Consider the following 21,334-nt stretch of genomic DNA (forward strand, 5'->3'; position numbering starts at 1 on the left):
TTGAGGAGAAAAAGGAGAGTTTTGTCACTCTGTTAACAGGGGACACATTCCTACACAGCCTCCAGCATCTTCCCATGACCATGGGATGTCAGGGGAGGTGGAGCAGGTGGGCTGTGCTGGTTTGGATGCCTGGTGCTGGTGTCACTGGTGTCAGGCCCAGCATGGAACCCTGGTTTTCCATCACCTAATGCAGGGAACCTTCCTGGTTAAATCTGGAGCTGTGATATCCCAGCCTCTCTGATGCAGAGTTTGGAGTGATCCTAAGCAGAGTCCTGGCAGGACATTTCCATCAGGCAATCAGGAGTTAGAGGGGGGAAAGGCCCATTAGGTCATAGGCTCCATTCCCCAGCCAGGGCTGTCCCCTGGGCTTGGCCAGCCCTGTTATTTCAGGTTCCAACCAGTGCCACATCCAGGGGAAATGACTCAGCCTGACAGACCCTGCTAGGAGCTCTCCAAGGCCCCAGTTTTTGGCTGTTTAATACAATTTTCCTTCTTTTGGGGATAAAGTAAAGCTCAGTGGAAATTTCACACATTGAAACGAGCCAAAGGAGAATATGGGTGGTCACTTTTCTGTGTCTGCAGCTGGGGGTGCCCCTCAGGGAACACCTTGGGTTGGGATGGGATGATGGAGAGTCACTATTAAAACCCATCTGATTCCTGATAGCACTAATGGGCCTTAATGACCCCGAGCAGCCTCACCTGGGACCCCCAGCTCATCCCAGCAGCCCCATTTAAGCTCAGCCCTGTGCCCTCAGCCCTGGCCTGAGCTCTGGTGGGGGTCTTTGCCTCTTGCATGGGCTGTGGGCCTTCTCTGGATGGGATTTCTCTCCTTGTCCTTTTGCTCTCTGTCCCATCTCTGCCCTTGGATGGACTCCACACCTGATTGCAGCCTGGTTTCCACACCAGCCTCTGCCTGTGCTTCCCTTTTCGTACTGACTGTGCTCCAGGAGGGACCTGCACCTGATCCCTCATTGCCTGGGGCTGCTTGTGGAACATCTCCCATGCCAAGGCTGTTCCCCCTTGGAATCTGTGCCTGTTCACAAGGCCTGCCTGTCCTGTGGTGCTCCAGCTCCCCACAGCAGCTCCTGGACCAGCTGCTTTACTCTTTAGCTCTGTCCAGCCTCTGTTCTGGGCCAGCCTGCACAAGGCATCGGTTCCAGCTGCAGCAGGTGTGGGAATCACATCCCTGGCAGGACCCAGTGAGCTCTCAGTGCCTGTGATCTCCAGGACCCTGGTGGGGGCTGCAGCCCCTGAAGATGGAATTGTGCAGGTCTTGGCACTTCCATTGATGCCAGCAGTGAGGGAATCACTCCCAAGAATGCTTGGGGCTGAGAGGGACAAATGTTCCTGATATTTTCCCCTCCGTGAGCTCTTTTCTCTTGGATTAATTCCTGTGCTGTGCTGATAAATTCTGCTGGCTCTGCCTCTGGGGGTTTTGGCTGCTCAGGGTTCCCAGGGGCTCAACCCTGCACCCTCTGGCTTGGTCCCAGGTTTTTTTTTTGTGTTCTTGCTGCTAAAAGCTGCTGCACCTTCATTTTGCAGGGCTTTAGAAGTTGCCTGGAATCCAGTGGATGCTGTGCCCATGTGGGGAGCTGGGGAAATCCCAGATGAAGTCACAGCTCCCCACAAACAGCCCCATCTCCTCCATCCCTTCCCCTCTTTGCCATCACAGAGCTTTTCCATGCAGAATCTTCCAAGGAGGTGGTGTCAGGAGTGACACACGAGTGTCTGAAGCAGATCAAAGCTGTTTTCTGCTTGATTGATTTGTTATTTTGCCTCTCTGGCTGTGGATATCTCCTGGCAGGTCGCAGCGTGCCCGGGGCTGTTTGTCTGCCCTCAAATCAATCTCACACCTCAGCCACAGTGGGAATTCCAGGGAGTGAAGGGGCTGGATGCTTCCCAAGCCATGGCAGATGCTCATGCAGATGGTGCTGGCACAATTCCCACTGACAAATAACCGAGTGGGATTGTCCAGACCCTCCCAGGAAAGGGACTGTGAGGTCTGGAGTGATCCTGCAGGGCTGGGACAGGGCTGTTGATCTGAGCCTGCCCCTTGTCCCCATTTGTTGGCAAGGATGAAAGTTTGACAAGAAAGTCTCACAGGTATGTGTGTGCTTGGCAGAAAGATTTTGGATGTAGAATCTGATGAAGGAATAGAGATGGAAGCAAGTTTTGATACAGAAGAAAAGAATTGCTGAGCCAGTCTCACTGGATAACCAAGGAGGCAAAGGCTGTGTTAGTTAGAAGGGGTTTTATGGCTTAGAGCAAAGGATAAACCCACCCCAAACAAGAAGATGTTTTTACCAAGCAGAAAGAGAGCACAGGCAAACAAGGCAGCAAAGCTGCAAGTAGAAAAAGGTCTCAGAATTTTCCACTGCAAGAAAACTGAAAAACAACTTCTAGCTTAAACTGTAATGTACTGACTTTGAGTGATTGGAGAACAGTGACATGAATATGGTAATTACAGTAGTTATGATAGGCTGTAGATAATAGTTAAGGTATAGATTGGTTCTACTGTATGAAGATGCACAGCAAAGAAAAGTCTAGAATGCATTGTAACCAAAAGCAAAGTCTAGAATGCATTGTGACCAAAAGAAAAGTCTAGAATGCATTGTGACCAAACCCAAAGGGTCTCCAGGCCTGCCTGCAGCTGGAGCTGACAGCTGTGGGCACAGCTCTGTCACCCATGACCCTGGGCTGCTGTGACCTCTTGGATGGAATAAACTGCATTTTGGATATAATAAACTGCATTTTGGATACAATAAACTGCATTTTGGATATAATAAACTGCATTTTGGATACAATAAACTGCATTTTGGAGAGCTGCCTGGAGCCCCACATCCCTCATTCAGGCTCTTACACCCACTCCTTGTTGGTGGCAGGGTTGTTGCCACACTGGAGGGATCTGGTTTTAGATGTCTGCGGTCTGCAAGTCTTTTTGCTAATGGAGAGGAAAAAGAAACCTTGAGGTTTTAAACCACATTTTTCCTCAGGTATTTCTGTAGCTCAAAGATTCCTTAGTTAAAGGTGAACTTGGGAAGAGAAAGTCTGTTCACCAGGGAGTGAAAAGCTTCTCATGGTGAGAATTCTTTCTCCAATTCTTTATTTCCAGCATCCACAGGGAAGTTTGGGAAAGGATGAGCAGGATTCCTGTACCCAGCTGCTCCAGGACATGTGGTTTGGGGCATTTCTGTCCCAGGCTCTGCTTTACAGTCCTGAGCATCCCAACTCTGTGGTTGTGAAGGTACCACCACAGCTGGGGAAGGAATGGCCCTTCCTACCTTTGGGACAGTGGCCTCCAAACTCACATTGTGATTCAAAAATCTGGCTGTTTGTGAAGTTGTCTGAATGGCTTTTGTGGTCTGAGTCTGCTGAATTTGTGCACTGAATTTTAATTTTCCCAAACTGACACTCTTCTTCCTGCAGGTTTTGTCTGTTGTCCAATTTGTCTGTTGTTCTCTTGCTGGAGAATAAACAGAGCAGAGCCCTGAGGTGGAGGTTCCTGAGCCTACTGAGCATCTGTCCCTTCTCCCCCAATGCAGATGAGGTGAACCTGCTGGACAAAATCACTCTCCATGCCCAGGACCTCAGCAATGTTTCCTTTGGCTACGACCACAGCAAGTGCAGGATCCTGGAGATCGGGCAGTATGCAACCCTCAACATCCCCACCAGGGAGGCCTTTGGGGACAGGTAACCTCCCTCCAGGGGGTGGGAATGGGGTGCTGGGGCTCAAAAACCATCTAAGGCATGGCTGTTGGTTTGAGGAGTTCCTTGGAGAGCCCATTCCATGGTGATGTGGAGATAACTCAGCCACTCTGTGCTCTGAGCTCAGGGCTTCCTTCATTTCTTACATTTTGGAACAGTTTGTCCTGTCCCCAGAAATGCCCCAAGCCAGGTTGGATGGGGCATGGAGCAGCCTGGGACAGTGGAGGTGTCCCTGCCATGGCAGGGGATGGGATAAGATGAGCTTGATTCCATGGTGACATGGAGATAACTCAGCCACTGCTCTGATTTCAGAGCTTCCTTCATTTCTTACATTTAGGAGCAGTTTGTCCTGTCCCCAGAAATGCCCCAGGCCAGGTTAACTAGGGCTTGGAGCAGCTCAAAAACCATCTAAGGTGTGGCTGTTGGTTTGAGAAGTTCCTTGGAGAGCCCATTCCATGGTCACATGGATATAACTCAGCCCCTCTGTGCCCTGAGCTCAGGGCTTCCTTCATTTCTTACATTTTGGAACAGTTTTTCCTGTCCTCAGAAGTGTCCAAGGCCAGGTTGGACAGGGCTTGGAGCAGCCTGGGCAGTGGAAGGTGTCCCTGCCATGGCAGGGGGTGGGATGAGATGAGCTTGAAGGTTTCCTCCTACCCAAATAATTCTGGGGTTCTTTGATCGTTCTTGGCTGGGTGCAGGAAGGACACCTTGGCATGGCCCCATCACCCTGTGCTGAGGTTGTGTGGGCAGTGCTAATTTAGGCCTGGCTGCTTCTCTTTGAACCTCTCAACTGGAACAATTGTTGGCTCTTTTCTCCCTTTATTTTTCCTTTTCATTCGTTCATCTGTGCTGTGACTCAGATTTTTTTATCGCAAGGGCTCAGTTGATGGTGACACAGCAGCAGCAGCCGCTGCACAATGGCACGTGTCCCCTCTTCCCACCAGGTTTGCAGACGAGCTGAGTGTGCTGCTGAAGCTCAGGTACTCTCTGAAGGAGGACACCAGCCTGGTGACCATCCTCAGCCACCGCAGCCGCGTGCTCTTCCAGATCAGGGTTAACCCCTATGCCCTGGTCTTTGTCACCACGAGGAGAAGACACTATGAGTAAGTGCCAGCCCAGGGGGTGGTGTTTTTCCTTCCTTCCGCCCCTTCCTTCCGCCCCTTCCTTCCACCCCTTCCTTCCACCCTTCTCCCTCGGCCCAGGGTCAGGCTTTCCCTCTCTGGTGGGCTTTGGGCAGTGCTGAGCTCACCTCAGCTGAAGGAAGGTGATATCCCTCAGACCTGGTGCAGGCTGTCACTGCCAAACTCCACTCTGCCAAAATGATGCAGCTCTGGGAAACTGCCTTGGTTTGGAAAGACAGGAGTCTGCTAAGGAAGGCAGGAGCCTCCCCTGAAATGGAGAATGTAAACCCTCCCCACCCCTCCCAATCGCTATAAATTTTAAATTAAGGGGCTCTCAGGCAAAAATATGGGAGCAGGAAATAAGTTCTTTAATCAGGAAGAAAAAAAAAAATAAAAGGATAAAATGAACAATGCAGTGCACTAGAACAACACTGCCAGAGTCAGAACCCAGCCTGACACCCTGTGGGTCAGGGTGTTGGTGGCAGTCCCATTGGAATTGTGGCTGCAGCCCTCCTGCAGTGTCAGGGGTGGCTCTGCTGGAGCAGGGATCCTGTAGAGAAGGATGGATTCTGCCTCTGAAGATCCAGTGGAAGGAGAGGCAGCTGCTGTTCCTCTGGGGAATCCTGTGGAGAAGCCGTGCTGGTGTCTCCAAACCTCTGGATTATATCTGGGTAGGAATGCTTGGCTCCTCCCTCTGGGCTCACATCTCCCAATGGGATGCTGTAGTTCTTATCAGCCATGCAGGGACATTCAATGGCTGTTATCAGCAGGTGTCCCCTCCCAGGGGGTGTGAATGTGGTCACTCAAAGAGAGAGATAAGGCAAACTGCCCACTTGACAAAGGTGATCTGCCATACAGATGGCAATGGAAAACATCTTGCATTGCAATCTGGAACAGAAACAAAACAAAGAACAAAAGGTTCAGATCCCTAGGGGATAAATCAAGACTCAAACCCCACTCATTTCTCAGATGCCTTGAGGGGTTGTAGACATCCCCAAATCCATGGGAAACAAGTGATGGTGTTGTAACAATTCTTGATTGTTCCTCATGTCTGCACTGAGGATGGACACCTGGGGGACCCTGAAGCTGCTGAGGGGTGAAGCCTGCTCCTGGATCAGGTGTGGCATGAGGTTATTGTGTCTCCTCCCTCCCCCTCAGGTTCCCAGTGTCCTCCCTGGGCGATGGGCACTGGCACCAGGTGGCTCTCAGCATCTCCCTGGAGAGGCTGGAGCTGCATGTGGACTGTCGGCTGGTGGACAGAGTCAGCTGGTCCAACCATTTTGGGATGGGCGTGAACACTGAGGGGCTGATCATCATTGGAGGCCTCATCGAGTCCTTCGAGATCCCCTTTAAGGTGAGAGCTGGGCAGGGTCTGCTCTACCTGTGTGAATGAGGCTGCAAGTTCCCTCTGATGGAATCCATTTCCATCGCCTTCTCTTCCCAAAACAACATTTATTTCCGTGCTTGGGCAGGATGAACTTAGGAAAGGCTTGGAGTTGTGCAGAGGGCTTGGGTTTGGGTCAGGGCAGCACAAGGGGCAGCAGTCAGGTCACCTCTGGGCTTGATTTCCACTCATCCTCTGGTGCTGGCCATGACTTGGACCATGAGGAGAAGTCTCTGTGTGGTCAGCATGGAAAGATCTGGTTGGGGAAGTGTGTCCAATGGCTTCAGACTTCCAAAGGGTGGGGTTGGATGGGATATTGGGAATTAGGAATTGTTCCCTGTGAGGGCGGGCAGTCCCTGGCACAGGGTGCCCAGAGCAGCTGGGGCTGCCCCTGGATCCCTGGCAGTGCCCAAGGCCAGGCTGGAACACCCTGGGACATTTTGCATGCAACTCCTGAAGCTGCAGAGGGAACATTCATTGCCCAAACCATCCCATAAAGAAATCCCTGGCTATGAGAAGCTGGAGATGACCTCCCCTGCAGACCTTCCAGACCTTTCCCTCTGCTCTGGAAGAAGCAGGAACATAAACTCTGGTTTCTGTCTCTTCCAGGGCGCTCTCCAACAGCTCACCTTCGTGATGGGGGACCCAGCAGCAGTTGCTGAGCAGTGCCACAGCTACAACTCGACGTGCCCAGGCTCCTTCAGCCTCCACAGGGCCCCATGGGAGCTCCCAGCAGCCTGGCCACAGGTGTGCCTGGGGACAGCTGACACATTTAGGGACTGCTGGGCCAAGCTTTTCCTCAGTGTCACACGATCCCAAGGAAAGGCCCAACCCAGGGCGTTGTCTGGAACTGCTGGGATCTCCAGTTTGGGATGGGGTAGGAGGAGGTGGGGTGGTTCTTTTCCATCCCTTCAAGTCACAGATGGGCTTGGTGCCAAGGAGAGTGAGTTAAAGGGAGAGTTTGGGATCCAGGGAAGGCCTGGGGGTGGCTGTGACTGGATGTGCTCTTGTGGGTGGCTTTGAGTAATGCTGCAGCTGGAGCTGTGCTTCTGAGAAGAGGTAAAGCTGTCCTGGGAATTGGACATCACTCCTGCCCACTCCCAGCAGCATTGCACCCTTAGGTACATCATCCTTCCTGAAGCTGTCCCTCTGTCCTGCCAGCATTGCTGGAAAATGGAAATTTGGGGGACTTTGCTTTCGTTGCGGCGTTCAACAAATTTCCAACAACCATATCCGTGTCAAAAAGCCGAGATCACATCATAAATCCCCCAAAACATGAAGCACCCAGGCTTTCCTCAGGAGCTGGAGCTGGCCCAGGGAAATTCCTCACATCTTAGGCCAGCTACCTTCCATAGGAAGTGCTTCATAGGAGCCTGGAAAAAGCTGGAGAGAGGGGAGTGCTGGATGTCAGTGCCTGGCACGAGCCTGCCCGTGGTGTGTAACCCATGTCTGTGGGCTGGGGAGGAGCTGGGACAGCTGCTGGGACAGGGCAGTGCCAAGGGAGGGAACATGGGGCACTGCCCTGCCTGGCTGTTGCCCAGGGATTCCTTTGGGATGCTGGAGCCAGCACCTCCAGGCAGGGAACAGGGAGTGGTGGCACCTGGGACAGCCCTGCATGGGCTGTGTTGGGTTGTGTTGGTGATTTGAAGAGGAGGGTTTGTGGGCAAGCCCTGCAGATGAGGGATTGAGGAGCTGGCTGAGTGTGACACAGAGCTGCTCACCTCCTGCTCTGGGGGACAGAGGAGTGGCCAGGGTAACCCCGAGGGGCCAGTGCAACCCCTGGTCACCCCAAAATGAAACCTCTGTTGTCCTGAGCTCTGGAGCTCTTCCATGAATGGCTCTGGGGTCTCACCCATTAAGCAGAAAACTTCACTTTAAGCATCAGTAAATTTCCTGCAGGTGGGACCCCCCAGTTCCCATCCCTTGCTGGCCCTCGTTGTGTTTTCTGGGACCTCCATCGTTGGAAGGAATGATGAATCTGACTCCATGTTCTCACAAGGCTAATTTATTATTTTATGTTACTATATTATATTAAAGAATGCTATACTATACTAAAGAATACAGAAAGGATACTTACAGAATGCTAAAAAGATAATAATGAAAACTCCTGACTCTCTCCAGAGTCCTGACACAGCTTGGCCCTGATTGGCCATTAAGTCAAAATAATTCACACCAGAATCCAATGAAACAATCACCTGTGGGTAAACAATGTTTAAACACATTCCAAAACAGCAAAACATAAGAAAAGCAAATCAAATAATTATTGTTTTCATTTTTCTATAAAGCTTCTCAGCTTCCCAGGAAAAAAATCCTGGGCAAAAAGATTTTTCAAAAAATGTAACAGTAACAGGCCCTCCTCAGGATTGAGGAGTTTCCAAATCAACAGAAACTGCAAAAAACCCACCCAGACTCTTGAGAGGTTTGATCAGAAGCCATTCCCTGCTGTTGCTGGGGAGGATTGGCTCTCACTGAGCATTCCCTGGATGTTTCCTGGGCCAGCAGAGGCAGTTCCTCAGTCCTGGAGCCAGCAATAAACACGTGCTGAAGGCATTGCTGGTCCTTGGGCAGTGATGTTTTCCCTCTTCTCTCTCTCCAACTCTCCAGGTGCCAAAAGAAACCAATGAAATCCAGGATTCATCTACTCAGGTATGGCTCCTGCACTGCCCTTCCTGTGTCCCTGTACTGTCACCCCCAGGCTGTCTCTAATAAGCAACAAGGCAAAGCCAAAATACCCAGACAATGCCACTAATGATGATTTTCTTGGCTGTTGGTGTTATTTTCTTTAGTGCAAGCTCTCTCTTTAATGGTTTGAAGGTTCCTTGCCATGTCCCAGAGCTGGTGGAGGTCATGGTGAGGGCTCAGCTCACCTTCCTGAGCATTTGCACAGAGCCAGAGGGGCGGTGGTGGGGCAGGGAATGAGGTGGATCAGACCAATGCCTACCCAGGGGATTTGTGGATGTGCCTGGGAGCTGAGCCAGGCTGGATTATCCCGCAGGGAAGGAGGTGAGGTCAGCAGGATTTGGAATAAAGCAGGATGCCCAGTGCTCCTGCCCACAGTGGGATCAGCACCCCCAGCACCTCCCTGCTGTCACTGGGGAGCTGGGAAGGGCTGCAGCTCTCTGTGGGAGGGGTGGTTGTGCTTTGGGGGCCCTCCTTGGTGTGGCTTCCTGGGATCTGGTGCTGGGAGAGGGGTGGCTGCCCCCCAGTCCCACTGGAGCTCCTGGTGCTGAGCTCCTTGCTGGAGCTGCTGTCCCCCAGCTGGAGCCTGGAGCGTGTCCCCAGCTCTTGTGCATGTGCTGGGGACGTGAGGCAGTGCTCTGACTGAGGCTGGCCTTATGTTCCTGCTTTATTTGGGGTTTTTAGCCAAGCTTTGTCGGTCAAGTCCACGCAAACACATCCTGAGGGTGTCACAGACATCATTTATGGAAAATCCTTTCCTTGGGATTTTTCCTCCTGAGAAGCTGAGAGGCTTCAGGAACAAAATGTAACCAATGGTTATCTGCTGCTGTGGAATGCAACAGGTGCATCTGGGATTGGTCCATGTTGGATGTTTCTAATTAATGGCCAATCACAGTCAGCTGGCTCAGACTCTCTGTCCAAGTCACAAGCCTTTGTTATCATTCCATTCTTTTTCTATTCTTAGCCAGCCTTCTGATGAAATCCTTTCTTCTATTCTTTTAGTATAGTTTTAATGTAATATATCTCATAAAATAATGAAGTCAGCCTTCTGAAACATGGAGTCAGATCCTCATCTCTTCCCTCATCCTCGGACCTCTGTGAACACTGAGGTCACACTGAGGGGAAAACCCAAATGCAAATTGAGATTTGTGTGTGTGTGCCTGAACAGTTGGAGTTCTTCATTCCCCTCACCCTCCTGGTGTCTGGTGACTCTTTGGGGACAGTCTCTCTTCTCTCAGCTGGCTTCTACTGCCTGGCTACCCCTGGATAATTCCAAACTGGAAGTGGCTCAGTGGCCTTTGGCAGCCAGGTCCATCCCTCTGCTGTGGGCTCAGCAGCTCAGGGGGATGTGCTGTGGGTTTGTAATGAACTGGAGTGGCAAAATTACCTTTCCTGGGCACTTCAGGAAGGGCTCTGCCATCCTGCTGGATCCTCTTTGGGATGTGATTCCCACCTGTGGGTTCTTCCAGACCCTGGCAAGATGTTGCCATAACAAGGAAAGCGCTGAAATTCATAGGTCTGCAGGGGAAAATGAACAATATTCTGGATTTGGGACAAGTTTATTTTTCAAGTACTTAATAAGGAGCAGAGGCGCCTTGGAATCTTTGGCATTGAGATTTATTAGGAATAAAAAAGGAGTTTGGGAGTAATGAGGAGCAGCCCAGCTCTGCTGCAGGCACAGGCCACAGCTCTGCTTTCTAATTCCTTTGTTCATTTTGAAGTAAATTAGTACATTGGTGGATTCCTTAATTGTTAATTAGAGCTAAATAATTATGGAGGCTCAGGGTGATGGCAGAGGAAGATGTAATGGGGGGAGGCAATAGGTGAGTTTGTCACTGGCAGTGATACCTGAATTGCAGCCCACTCCTTTTGGCAGGTTTATTTTGAGGAATAAATTGCCATTTCTGAGCAATCTTTGGGACGTGGATGGTGTTGAGCCACTCCTGCTGCATTTTGTTTTCTCTTAGACTGCCTGTCCTAAAGGTGAGCAGGAGGGTTCCTGAACTGAGTGGCTTTTCCAAGGCAGCTTAACCTGGGATCCTAAAGCCATCCACCAAACAGTCAAAGCTGAAACCCCACAGAGACAAAACTTCACTGGTTTAATTCTTGGGCAGTCCAGACTAGCTGGGAAATACCTGCTTGATTTAAAAATGCTGTGAAAGCTCTGTGGAAACGCTTGGTTGGGTCATGGCGCTTCTGTTCTCTCATGCTTGGGTTTGTCAGTGAGCACAGCTCGTGTGGAATCACTCCTTCAGGCTCACTCTGTCCTAAAATTCCATCCTTCCTGCCCAGTCAGAGCAGCCTGCAGCCTGTGGAAGTCAGGACTTGCACATACTCCTGGTGCTGGGCTTTAAAGCCCATCACAAAGGCTTAGGCTTGGCCCATCCTCACTATCAAAGACAAGCCCTCATGGGGAAACTGTTCCTCCTCCACCTTCAGTTTCCCTGGATTCTGGGCCTGCTGGTTCCTTGGATAAGCTGGGATAACACCAAATATCCCTGTGGGGATGTGACTGGCAGCTGGAGCCCAGCTCTGTCTCCCTGCTCTCAGGCCTTATCTTGAGGTGTTGTTCCTGATAGCTCTGATATCTCAGCCCCTGCAGAGCTCAGATACTGATGCAGGGTTCCTCTAGCCAGGGAGTAATGTGCTCTGACTCCATGATTCAGAAGGCTGAACAATTGCTTTATTAAGCCATAGTATATTACACTAATGCCATACTAAATTACATACTAAATTTTATGAGCTGGGGGCAGCTTTTGTGCCTTGCTGGCTTTTAGAGCTTGTCACATGCCAGAAGTGTGGCAGCAGGGGCTTTGGTTGCTCATCAGCTTTTCCAGAAGATTCCCAGGGTGTTGTTCTTCCCACCAGTGTCTCGTGTCCTGCTGTGTAGGAGCAGAGGGGTTGGACAGTGGGGATGGATGGAGATGAGAGATCTCTGGAGCCAGGGCTGGAACTTGGGGTTCATTGCAAAGGGCCTGGGGGCAGGGCCCTGCTGGGAGCTGCCAGGCACAGCTCAGAGCAGGCCTGAGAGAAGAGAGGGGGAGAGGATGAGAGGGTGAGAGAGCAAAAGGGTAAGAGAGCAAAAGCATAAGGGAGTAAAAGGGGTAAGAGAGCGAAGTTCCCATTACAATACAATAAATCTTCTTCTGTGCTGAATATTCTAATTCTCACTAACCAATCTAGTACAAGATACAAATCCTACAGCATTTCCATACAGCCTATAAGAATCATTCCATTACCATCCTGTGTTACATTTTAAACCCTACAAACTCCTCTTTGGGCCCTTCTGCCAAGCTGGCAGGGTCTGCTCTGACCCTTGGGCCTGTCTGCAAGCAGAGGGTGTTGTTCCATCAAAAGGGGATCACCTTCAGCTGGCCACACCATTGTTTTCCAGCTGTTCAGTAACTGAGGGATCTCAAAGCTTGCTTTCATTTCAATCTCCCTTATAGTTTCTATATTCTCAAAATCTTTTGCCAGGCAATCATATTGATAAGGCTTTCCTGTTTCATCTTCCCCAACACTGCTACAGCTCCATGGCCCTTTCCTTGGGCAGCCACATCCCTGGGAAGGGCCAGCAGAGCCTTCCTTCCCAGCTGAGGACCCTGAGGGATGGGGTTGCTCCTGCCTTTCCTTTGGGAAGGTGAGGCAGCAGTGCTGGGAGCACAGGGAACCCTCCTGGCCCCGCCATGGGGGGCTTGCAGGGATGCTCAGGATTTTGGGCTGCTTTAATGTGAGCCTGGGCAGGACATCAGGGAGCCCCAAACATCCCCCTGGGAAATGGGGCATTGCTGAGGGGTCACAGGGATCCCCAAATAAAAACCATCCTGTTCCCATGGGACACCTCCCACTGTCCCAGGCTGCTCCCAGCCCTGTCCAGCCTGGCCTGGGACATTTCCAGGGATCCAGGGGCAGCCACAGCCTCTCTGGGAATTCCATCCCACCCCTCCCCACCTTCACAGGCAAGAATTTATTCCCAATATCCCATCTAAACCTCTTCCAGTATATACTGCTCTTCCTTGTCCTATCATTCCATGCCCTTGTAAAATGTCCCCCCACTTCCAAACTTCTTGGAGCCCCTTTAGGATCTGGCACTACAAATAATTTAGCTTATTTATTTTATAAAAATAATCTAATTTTTAACTAATTATTTTTAATTTATTGCTTATTTAATTTATTTTATTTTATTTATTATTTTAGTGTATTCCCTCCCCAAATCCAGCACCCAGGTGTGATATGGGTGAGCAATCATTTCAGCCCCTGTGGGCTGGGGGATCCCTGTGCTGAGCTGCTCCTGTTTCCATGGAGTAAATGGCTCCTGCCTCTCTGGTGTGGAGCAGCTGCAGGAGGAGGGGGCCATGCCCAGGGCTGAGGGCACAGCAGAGGGGCTGTGCTGAGCTCCAGGAGGGGTTTATCCCCTCCAGAGCCCTGCTGTGGCTGCTGCAGTTCCTCAGGTACAGCTGGCACCTGACCTGGGATCCCCTTCCACCACAGCCCATGGCATTTCCTGGCACTTATTGCTCCTTTAAATCAGTCCAACCTTGATTTTTAAGGTTTTTTTTTTTTGTTGTTTTTTTTGTTTTTTTTTTTTTTTTTTTTTTTTTTTTTTTTTTTATGATGCAGCCTCTTCTAGGGGTTTGATGCTAAAAAGTGCTAGAAAAAAAATACTTTAAAATTGTCTATCTCTTGAACTTGAGTGAATCACGTTGTACCTTTGGCTGTTGGATGGAAAAGGCTTCTATTAAAAAAATCTGTTTCCTGGGAGAAGACCCTGAGCTTTGAACTCTGTTTTGCCCAGCCTGACCCAGCTGAAAATTAGGGCAGAATGTTATGCTGGTTGTCTGGGCTGCTGAAAACAGGGATGCTCCAAGCTGGGCTTTAACCCCTTTGCCACTGAGGAGCTTTTGGAGCATGGCTCCAGCTGCAAAGGCCTCCAGAGGTGCAGCAGCATTGTTATCTTTGTCAATAAAACACTCCTAGGCTCCTCAGGCAAGATACCAAGTTAGAAACCCTTTCCAAAACCATGGCATTAATTGCATATCTGTGGTTTCTTTATTAATGAGCCCCATATCAGTTGTTCTGTTATTTTGCTTGGGCTCAGCTTGAGGGAAGAGGTCTGTAATTACTCAAAGCTTCCTGTTTGCCTTTTTTATGCCTTTCTTTTTTTAAATTCCATATTGGCACAACACAAAGCCTTTTCCCAGTCAGTCCCCTGGAGCTTCCCCAGCTCTCTGAGCCAAACTGAGAATTCAGTGCTCATCCTGGGGAGAGCCTGAGGTTTTAATGCTTTTGGGGTGGAATTCTGGGGCTGGGATTGAGAAACCTCTGGAATGGAAAGTATTTCCTTGTCATTTGGTTATGTCATCTGGATTTTCTAAGTGTGGACAGAGCTGGGGCTCTCCAGCTCTTCCCAGGTGGTGACAATGGGGACCCAACATGTGGCTGGGGCAGACACTTCTCCTGCCTTTATTTTCCTTCTTTAATCCAATTTTCTGCAAATCACAGACCCTGCCTTGCTTGCCACGTGCCAATTCCTTCTTTTTTCCCTTCTGTTTTGTCATCCCTAATGGCTGCTTCCAATCTGGGCTCCTTCCCCACCTCCCAGCTGGAATTTCTGGGAGTTCACACCCACACGCCTCACTCGACTCTCACGCTTTTGGGCAGCTTCAGAGCTGTTCCCAATTTGTCCCTCTCAGCTGGTTCTCCTCTAAATTTGGCCACTTTGGAGGAGCAAGGATGGATTCTATTGATTTTGGCTTTTAGTTGTGTTTACACAAACCAATATAATTCAGCCTTGTGCCTCAGTAATTTCTCCTTAGAGCCCCTTTTCCCCTGAGCCTTGCCAGATGGGAGTTTCCAGAGTGGACCTTTCCCATGTCAAGTGTTGAAGTTGAATTAAAACCCCTTTTTTTCTTTACTGTGTGGGAATTCTGGGCTCCCTGTGCCGGCTGCCAGGCCTGGATGTGGCTTCCCACTGGGGTTCCCAGGCTGGCACATCCTGTGGGGCTGCTCTGCACCAGCATCACCTCTTGGGAACCTGAGCTCTCCAGCTCCTGCAGCTCCTCTCAGCTCATGCCTAATTAGATTTGGGAATTCTCACCACACTTTTCCTCTCCTGCTGGTTGAGTTGCATGGAGATTTGAGCAACCTGGCCCATTGAAGGTGTCCTGTCAGGATCTCTAGCTGGTCAAAGTGAGCCCAAGGAAAGTTGGAAAGTCTCTTTTCCCAGCCCAGTGCTTGAAGAAGGAGTCAGAGCTCTTCAGTTCTCGGTCTCAAGGTTGTTTATTGTGTCTTATCTATAAAATTCTTTCTCCTGTCCAGCTGAAGTCTGCTCAGTAAGACAGTCAGAGGAACTCTGCCTGCCCCCAGGGCAGTGTTATCTTTTTATACTAAAAACTACCTGTACAATGTTTACAATTACTTAACAATACCTATCACCATGTTAGACACTGAGCTTCTACTCTAAACCAATCCCAAAGTGCCACCATCACAGCAGGAGATGGAGGCCAAGAAGGAGAAAGGCTGGACACACCCAGATCCCTCCATCTTGCCCCTGAACCCCCATTCTAAAAACCCCAAAATTCTCCATTTTCACCTTGTGATAAATTCACTATCATTCTACTTAATTTGTCATGGCTTGCAGATCTTCATCTAAGGTTGGTAACTTGCTCCACAGGTCATAATCAAACCCACAGGGGCATCTTGGGCTCTGTGCCAGGGTCTGTGAGACCCCTGGCAGGGGTCTGGGCTGCTCAGGACAGCCAGAGGGATGTCCTGGGTCCTGACAGTGTCCCTGCCCTTTCCAGGGGTGGAATGAGATGGGATTTGAGGTCTTTTCCAACCCAAACCATTCCCTGACACCATCTGCCAGCTGTTATCCACAGGTAGCTGTCCTTTGAGGAGCTCGTTTTTAAATTTCTGGCTGTTGTTGCCCCTGGGGTTGATCTGGCAGCCCTGTGGAGCAGAGAGGTGCTGCTGTCTTCCATTCATTTTCCACTTCAAGTGTACAAAATGGGGCACCAAGTTGCTGTAGCTGGAACTTTCCAGTCCTGGGGATTGCAAAATGTGTTGTAAGGAAATTACCACTTCGGATCAAAACTAGAAAAATTGGTTGGAGGAAGAAATACAGATCAAGTTGGGAAGCTGAAATACATTGATTTATTTTTTTTTCACCATTAAAGGTGTGTTTCAAGACCTGCTTTTAATCAGAAACCCCCCAAAGCACCAAAAATGTAACATCAAAACCGCGCTGCTTCATGGTTTAATTTCTGAAAGAAAAATTCTTTATTTCAACTCTTTTTTCAGCTCCCCACTTCAGGTGTTTACAAAAGAATCTCTTCAAACCTAAAAGCTGAACACTTAAAAGTGAAAATTTCCCTTTTCTCCTGCATTTGGGATGGGAAGAGCTGGGAAATCTCCAATGTGATGGCAGCAGAGTCAAAGCTTCAGTAGCTCCTGCTGCCTTTGGAGCTCCTCTGCCTCCTGGGGTCACCCCAGATGGGGCTTGGCCTGTTGGGTTCTCACCTGAAGGATCATCCCCTTCTGGCTGGGAAATTGTTGCTTTCCCTGCTTGGTGCTCCCCAGGCAGTGGAGCAGGACAGAATGGTGTCAGAGTTGCGATGGTCACAACACAAAGCAACACACTCCATTTTCAGAAGGCTTCAAACTGCTTTCATTCTAGCCTGCATGCTTTTTATACATCCTTACAAACTCATCAGTTTGCACTTTACTCATTGGTCACAAACAAAGTGCTCATTGGAACAGGCACTTGCAGGTTTCTCTTATTCCTCCTTCTTTCTTTCTTGGTTTCTGTGTCAATGACCTTGGTAGGAAATTCTTCCAGGGGTGAACATGGATCCTCTTATCAAACTTCTCTCTGGCTCTCAGAAGCCCCTGTGAAACCTCTTGCCCAGAGTGGGAGCCAGGTGAAGGGCTCAGCCCATGGAATGTGGGAAGAAGGATGGGAAGGACTCTCCAGGTCCTCCCTGCCGGCCCTGCAAGGCAAGCGTGGGGCTGCATCTCCCTCTAGTGACTCCTCTCAGCTGCTTCCTCAGGCAGCTCCTCCACCAGGCGCCACCAGGCATGGCTGGTGCCACCAGCTCCAGGTGCCACACGCTGTCCCTGTCCCCATGGAGGCAAAGGGAGCAGGCTCCAGGCAGGGCTGGTGCCACCAGCTCCAGGTGCCACACGCTGTCCCTGTCCCCATGGAGGCAAAGGGAGCAGGCTCCAGGCAGGGCTGGTGCCACCAGCTCCAGGTGCCATGCCACACGCTGTCCCTGTCCCCATGGAGCCTGGTGGGAGCACAGAGCAGCTCCAGGCAGGGCTGGTGGCCATGGGGGCTGCTGGAAATGTTGCAGCTCCTCCAGGAGAGCAGCTCCAGGAGCTCCACACCCACCAGCCCAGCCTGAGGTGCTTTCAGTGGTGCTGGGTGGAAAAGTGGTGGGATTTTGAAATGCAGGAACTCTGCAGTTTCATTCCTTTTCCAGTCAGTGTCTGGGTGTTGAGTGTGGACATTTCTCCCAGTGTTGCAGTTTTCCCCCATCCAAGGGCAGTGCTGGGGCACTGCTGGAGGTTGCAGGGCTAACAGAGCCCTTGGGACCTGCAGGGACCATTCAAGGTGACAGCAGAGGTCAGAGAGAGCCCTGGGCAAGTCACTTGTGACAGTGTTCACAGGAGTCTGAGGATGAGGGAAGAGTTGAGGATCTGACTCCATGTTTCAGAAGGCTGATTTATTATTTTATGATATATGTTATATTAAAACTGTACTAAAAGAATAGAAGAAAGGATTTCATCAGAAGGCCAGCTAAGAATAGAAAAGAAAGAATGATAACAAAGGCTTGTGGCTGGGACAGAGAGCCTGAGCCAGCTGACTGTGATTGGCCATTAATTAGAAACAACCACATGAGCCCAATCCCAGATGCACCTGTTGCATTCCACAGCAGCAGATAACCATTGGTTACATTTTGTTCCTGAGGCCTCTCAGCTTCTCAGGAGGAAAAATCCCAAGGAAAGGATTTTCCATAAAAGATGTTTGCGACAGTCACTGCCTTAAATTAAATTGGTGCAAGCATCCAGGAGGCTCCTCCTGGCCTTGTGCTGTCTCCCCCTCCCAGCCTTTGGAGATTTGCAGCTGCTCCAGGGGGAAGTTGTGTGGTGGGGGCTCTGAGCTCCTCTGACCTGCTGGCACCACTGCCCCAGGAGAGCACCAGGAGCCTTGGGATGTGCAGGAACAGCAGAATCCAGAGGATGAAGGGACACATCGATCCCTGCTGCCACTTTTTACATCTGCTGGAACTCTTCAGTGATTGCTCTCCAGATTGGATTTCTGTTGTTGGGCTGTGGGATCCAGAGAGAGCTGAGAGCCCTTGCAGGGCCTAAAGGGGCTCCAGGAGAGCTGGAGAGGGACTGGGGACAAGGGATGGAGGACAGGACACAGGGAATGGCTCCCAGTGCCAGAGGGCAGGGCTGGATGGGATATTGGGAATTAGGAATTGTTCCCTGTGAGGGTGGGCAGGCCCTGGCACAGGGTGCCCAGAGCAGCTGGGGCTGCCCCTGGATCCCTGGCAGTGCCCAAGGCCAGGCTGGACAGGGCTGGGAGCACCTGGGACAGTGGGAGGTGTCCCTGCCATGGCAGGGCTGGCACTGGATGGGCTTTAAGGTCTCTTCCAACCCAAACCATTCTGGGATTCTATGAAAACAACCTAACAAAGGGTAACAGAGCAGGCTCCCATGGTGGGACAGCCTTCAAGGGCAGCTCTTTATCAGTGGTGTTTATTCTCCCTGTTTCCCACTCTCCCCAGTTTTCTTCAGGGATGCATGACCCATCTCCTCTTGTGGGAAGTGGTGGCAGTGCCTGGCCATGCCCAGACCCCCAGGCTCCCTTCAGTGCCAGCCCTTCCTTTTTCAGGAAAATAGTGTCAGGCCAGGGGGAAATGATTTTCCAAACCTAATTTATTATTTCTCAGATGGGTGATAAAATCCTAAAGCTCTGGTGCCTGTTGTGAGCACCGTGAGCATCTGTGCAACAGGAAAGCAAAAAAAAACCAACCTGGAAAAGATGACTTTGATAACCCAGACATCAGATATGTGCATGGCACAGAGGTGGCTCAGTGGGAGGAGAACTGATGCCAAAAACTGGGAGGTGGGCAGGCCCTGCCCAGGTGTCCCTGATGGAAGGTGAGTTTTGGTTTGCAGCTGGGTGCAGTGTCTGCTTGTTCTGGATGAGCTGTCCCAGAATTTGAGGGCTCCTGCCCGGTGCTCACAAGCTGTGCCCTGCATTGTTCCCCCAGCAGCATTCCTGCGTGTGGGAAATGAGGAATTATAGAATCATTAAGGTTGGAAATGATCTCCAAGGCCATTGAGTCCAGCCTGTGACCGATCCCCACTGTGTCACCCAGAGCAGAGCACTCAGTGCCACATCCACTCATTCCATGGACACTCCCAGGGCTGGTGACTCCACCACCTCTCTGGGCAGGAAAGAGGGGAAAAAATAAGTGAACCCTTCAAACTTCATTTTTTCCCTTCTCCTTTTTCAGGACTCCAGACTCACCAGTTCAGATTTGGCCCCGGGGCCACCTTGGCCGTGGGAGGACACCCAGGGGACCCTCAACCTCCAGCCTGATGGCAGTGCCCTGGCTTCCCTCTATGCTCACGAGATGCCATCAGCTGAGGAGGAGGAGGATGAGGGCAGCCATTCCATCGAGGATGAAGGCTTTGAGCTGCTGAACTCCACCTACAATAAAATCATCAGCCCCGGCAGGCCAGCGCTCAGGAGAAGCTCAGGTGAGTCCACGATTTTCCTCCTTTTCTCCATCACAGTTGCTGGCAATCTGACAGTGCTTCCTCCACCCAGGAGCCTCCATCAAGCCTCCTCGAGCAGCCAAGAAGGAGCGTGGCTCAGAGCCCCAGGAGGAGAACATCACCACGGAGAAGCTGTCGGGGGACGCGGGCACGCGGCGGCTCCTGCCCGGCAAACCCTTCCCCAAGGAGTCCCCCCCTGCTCATCCGGGGGCTGCTCCCAAAGGAAACGTCCCCAGAGGTCCCCTGAGGGCAGGGGCAGGGCTGGGTGGCCAGGAGACGCCTCTTGGAGCGGGACAGCCTGGACTGGGGGTGGCACAGCAGGGCTGTGTGGTGAAACCGGGGCCACCGGGGCTGCCGGGACCGCCGGGGCTGCCGGTGAGTGCAGGGAGAGGGAGGGGAGCGGTGGGGAAGGGCTGCTGGGATGGGGACACTGCACAGGGAAGGCTTCCCCAGGGCGGGAAACTTCCACAGGGTGGGGAACCTTTTCTAGGGTGGGGAAACTTCTCCAAGATGGGAAACTTCTCCAGGATGGAGAAACTCCTCCAGAGTGTGAAATCTTCCCCAGGGTGGGGAAACTTCCCCAGGGTGGGAAACCTTCCTTGGGATGGGGAACCTTCTCCAGGGTGGAAAACGTTCTCCAGGGTGGGGAAATGTTCCCCAGGATTGGGAAACATTCCCCAGGATGGAGAAACTTCCCCAGGGCAGGAAACCTTCTCCAGGGTGCAAAACGTTCCCCAGGATGGAGAAACTTCTCCAAGATGGGGAACCTTCCCCAGGATGTTCTCTAGGATGGGGAAGGTTTCCCAGGATGGGGAAACTTCCCCAGGGTGAGAAACCTTCTCCAAGGTGGGAAATGTTCTTCAGGGTGGGGAAACTTCCTTAGGATGGGGAACCTTCTCCAGAATGGGAAACTCCTCTGGAGTGGAGAACCTTCCCCAGGATGAGAAATGTTCCCCAGGATGGGAAACTTTCCCTAGGATGGGAAACTTTCCCCAGGATGGGAAACCTTCCCCAGGGTGGAGAAACTTCCCCAGGGTGAGAAACCTTCTCCAGGATGGAAAATGTTCCCTAGGATGGAGAACCTTCCACAGGGTGGGAAACAGTCCCCAGGATGGAGAAATTTCCCCAGGATGGGAAACCTCCAGGATGGGGAAACTTCTCTGGGGTGGGAAATGTTCCCCAGGATGGAGAAGCTTTCCCAGGGTGGGGAACTTTCTCCAGAATCGGAAACGTTCTCCAGGGTGGGGAAGCTTTTCTAGGATGGGAAATATTCCCCAGAATGGGAAACCTTCTCCAGGGTGGGGAACCCTCTCCATGCAGGCACAGTGGGGTTGTGCACTGACCTTTTGAAAAGGTTTTGATATTCCTGGAGAAACTTCACTGGAGAGGAGATGATTGCCTTGTCCTCCTTGCTCTAGGGATGGTCTCAAATCATTTAATCACACTGTGGGTTTTTATTTCACACTGTCCAGCCCAGAATTAGGCTGAGGGGATCAGAGGGGACCAAGCCATCTCCTGCAGTCCCCACACAAACCCCTGCACCCACCCATGGACCCAGCTGGCGTCGTTGGTTTGGGCTTCTTCACCCCCAAACTGATGCCAGGTTCAAAGCAGAGCACTGAATTTATCTTTTAATAAGTTCTGACTG

The 21,334-nt window shown here is 51.1% G+C and overlaps 1 protein-coding gene across 1 annotated transcript in view; it reads left to right on the plus strand.

Annotated features, from left to right (window-relative positions):
• Nucleotides 1-21,334, plus strand: part of LOC118693554 (collagen alpha-1(I) chain-like) — a 95,550-nt gene that overhangs the window by 31,550 nt on the left and 42,666 nt on the right. The window contains 6 exon segments of the mRNA XM_036394218.1: nt 3,543-3,690; nt 4,650-4,808; nt 5,985-6,180; nt 6,820-6,957; nt 19,422-19,668; nt 19,739-20,061. Coding sequence (XP_036250111.1) covers nt 3,543-3,690; nt 4,650-4,808; nt 5,985-6,180; nt 6,820-6,957; nt 19,422-19,668; nt 19,739-20,061 — 1,211 coding nt within the window.

The sequence above is a fragment of the Molothrus ater genome, chromosome 20 (genome assembly GCF_012460135.2).
Source record: "Molothrus ater isolate BHLD 08-10-18 breed brown headed cowbird chromosome 20, BPBGC_Mater_1.1, whole genome shotgun sequence".
In the NCBI taxonomy this organism is placed as follows: Eukaryota; Metazoa; Chordata; class Aves; order Passeriformes; family Icteridae; genus Molothrus; species Molothrus ater.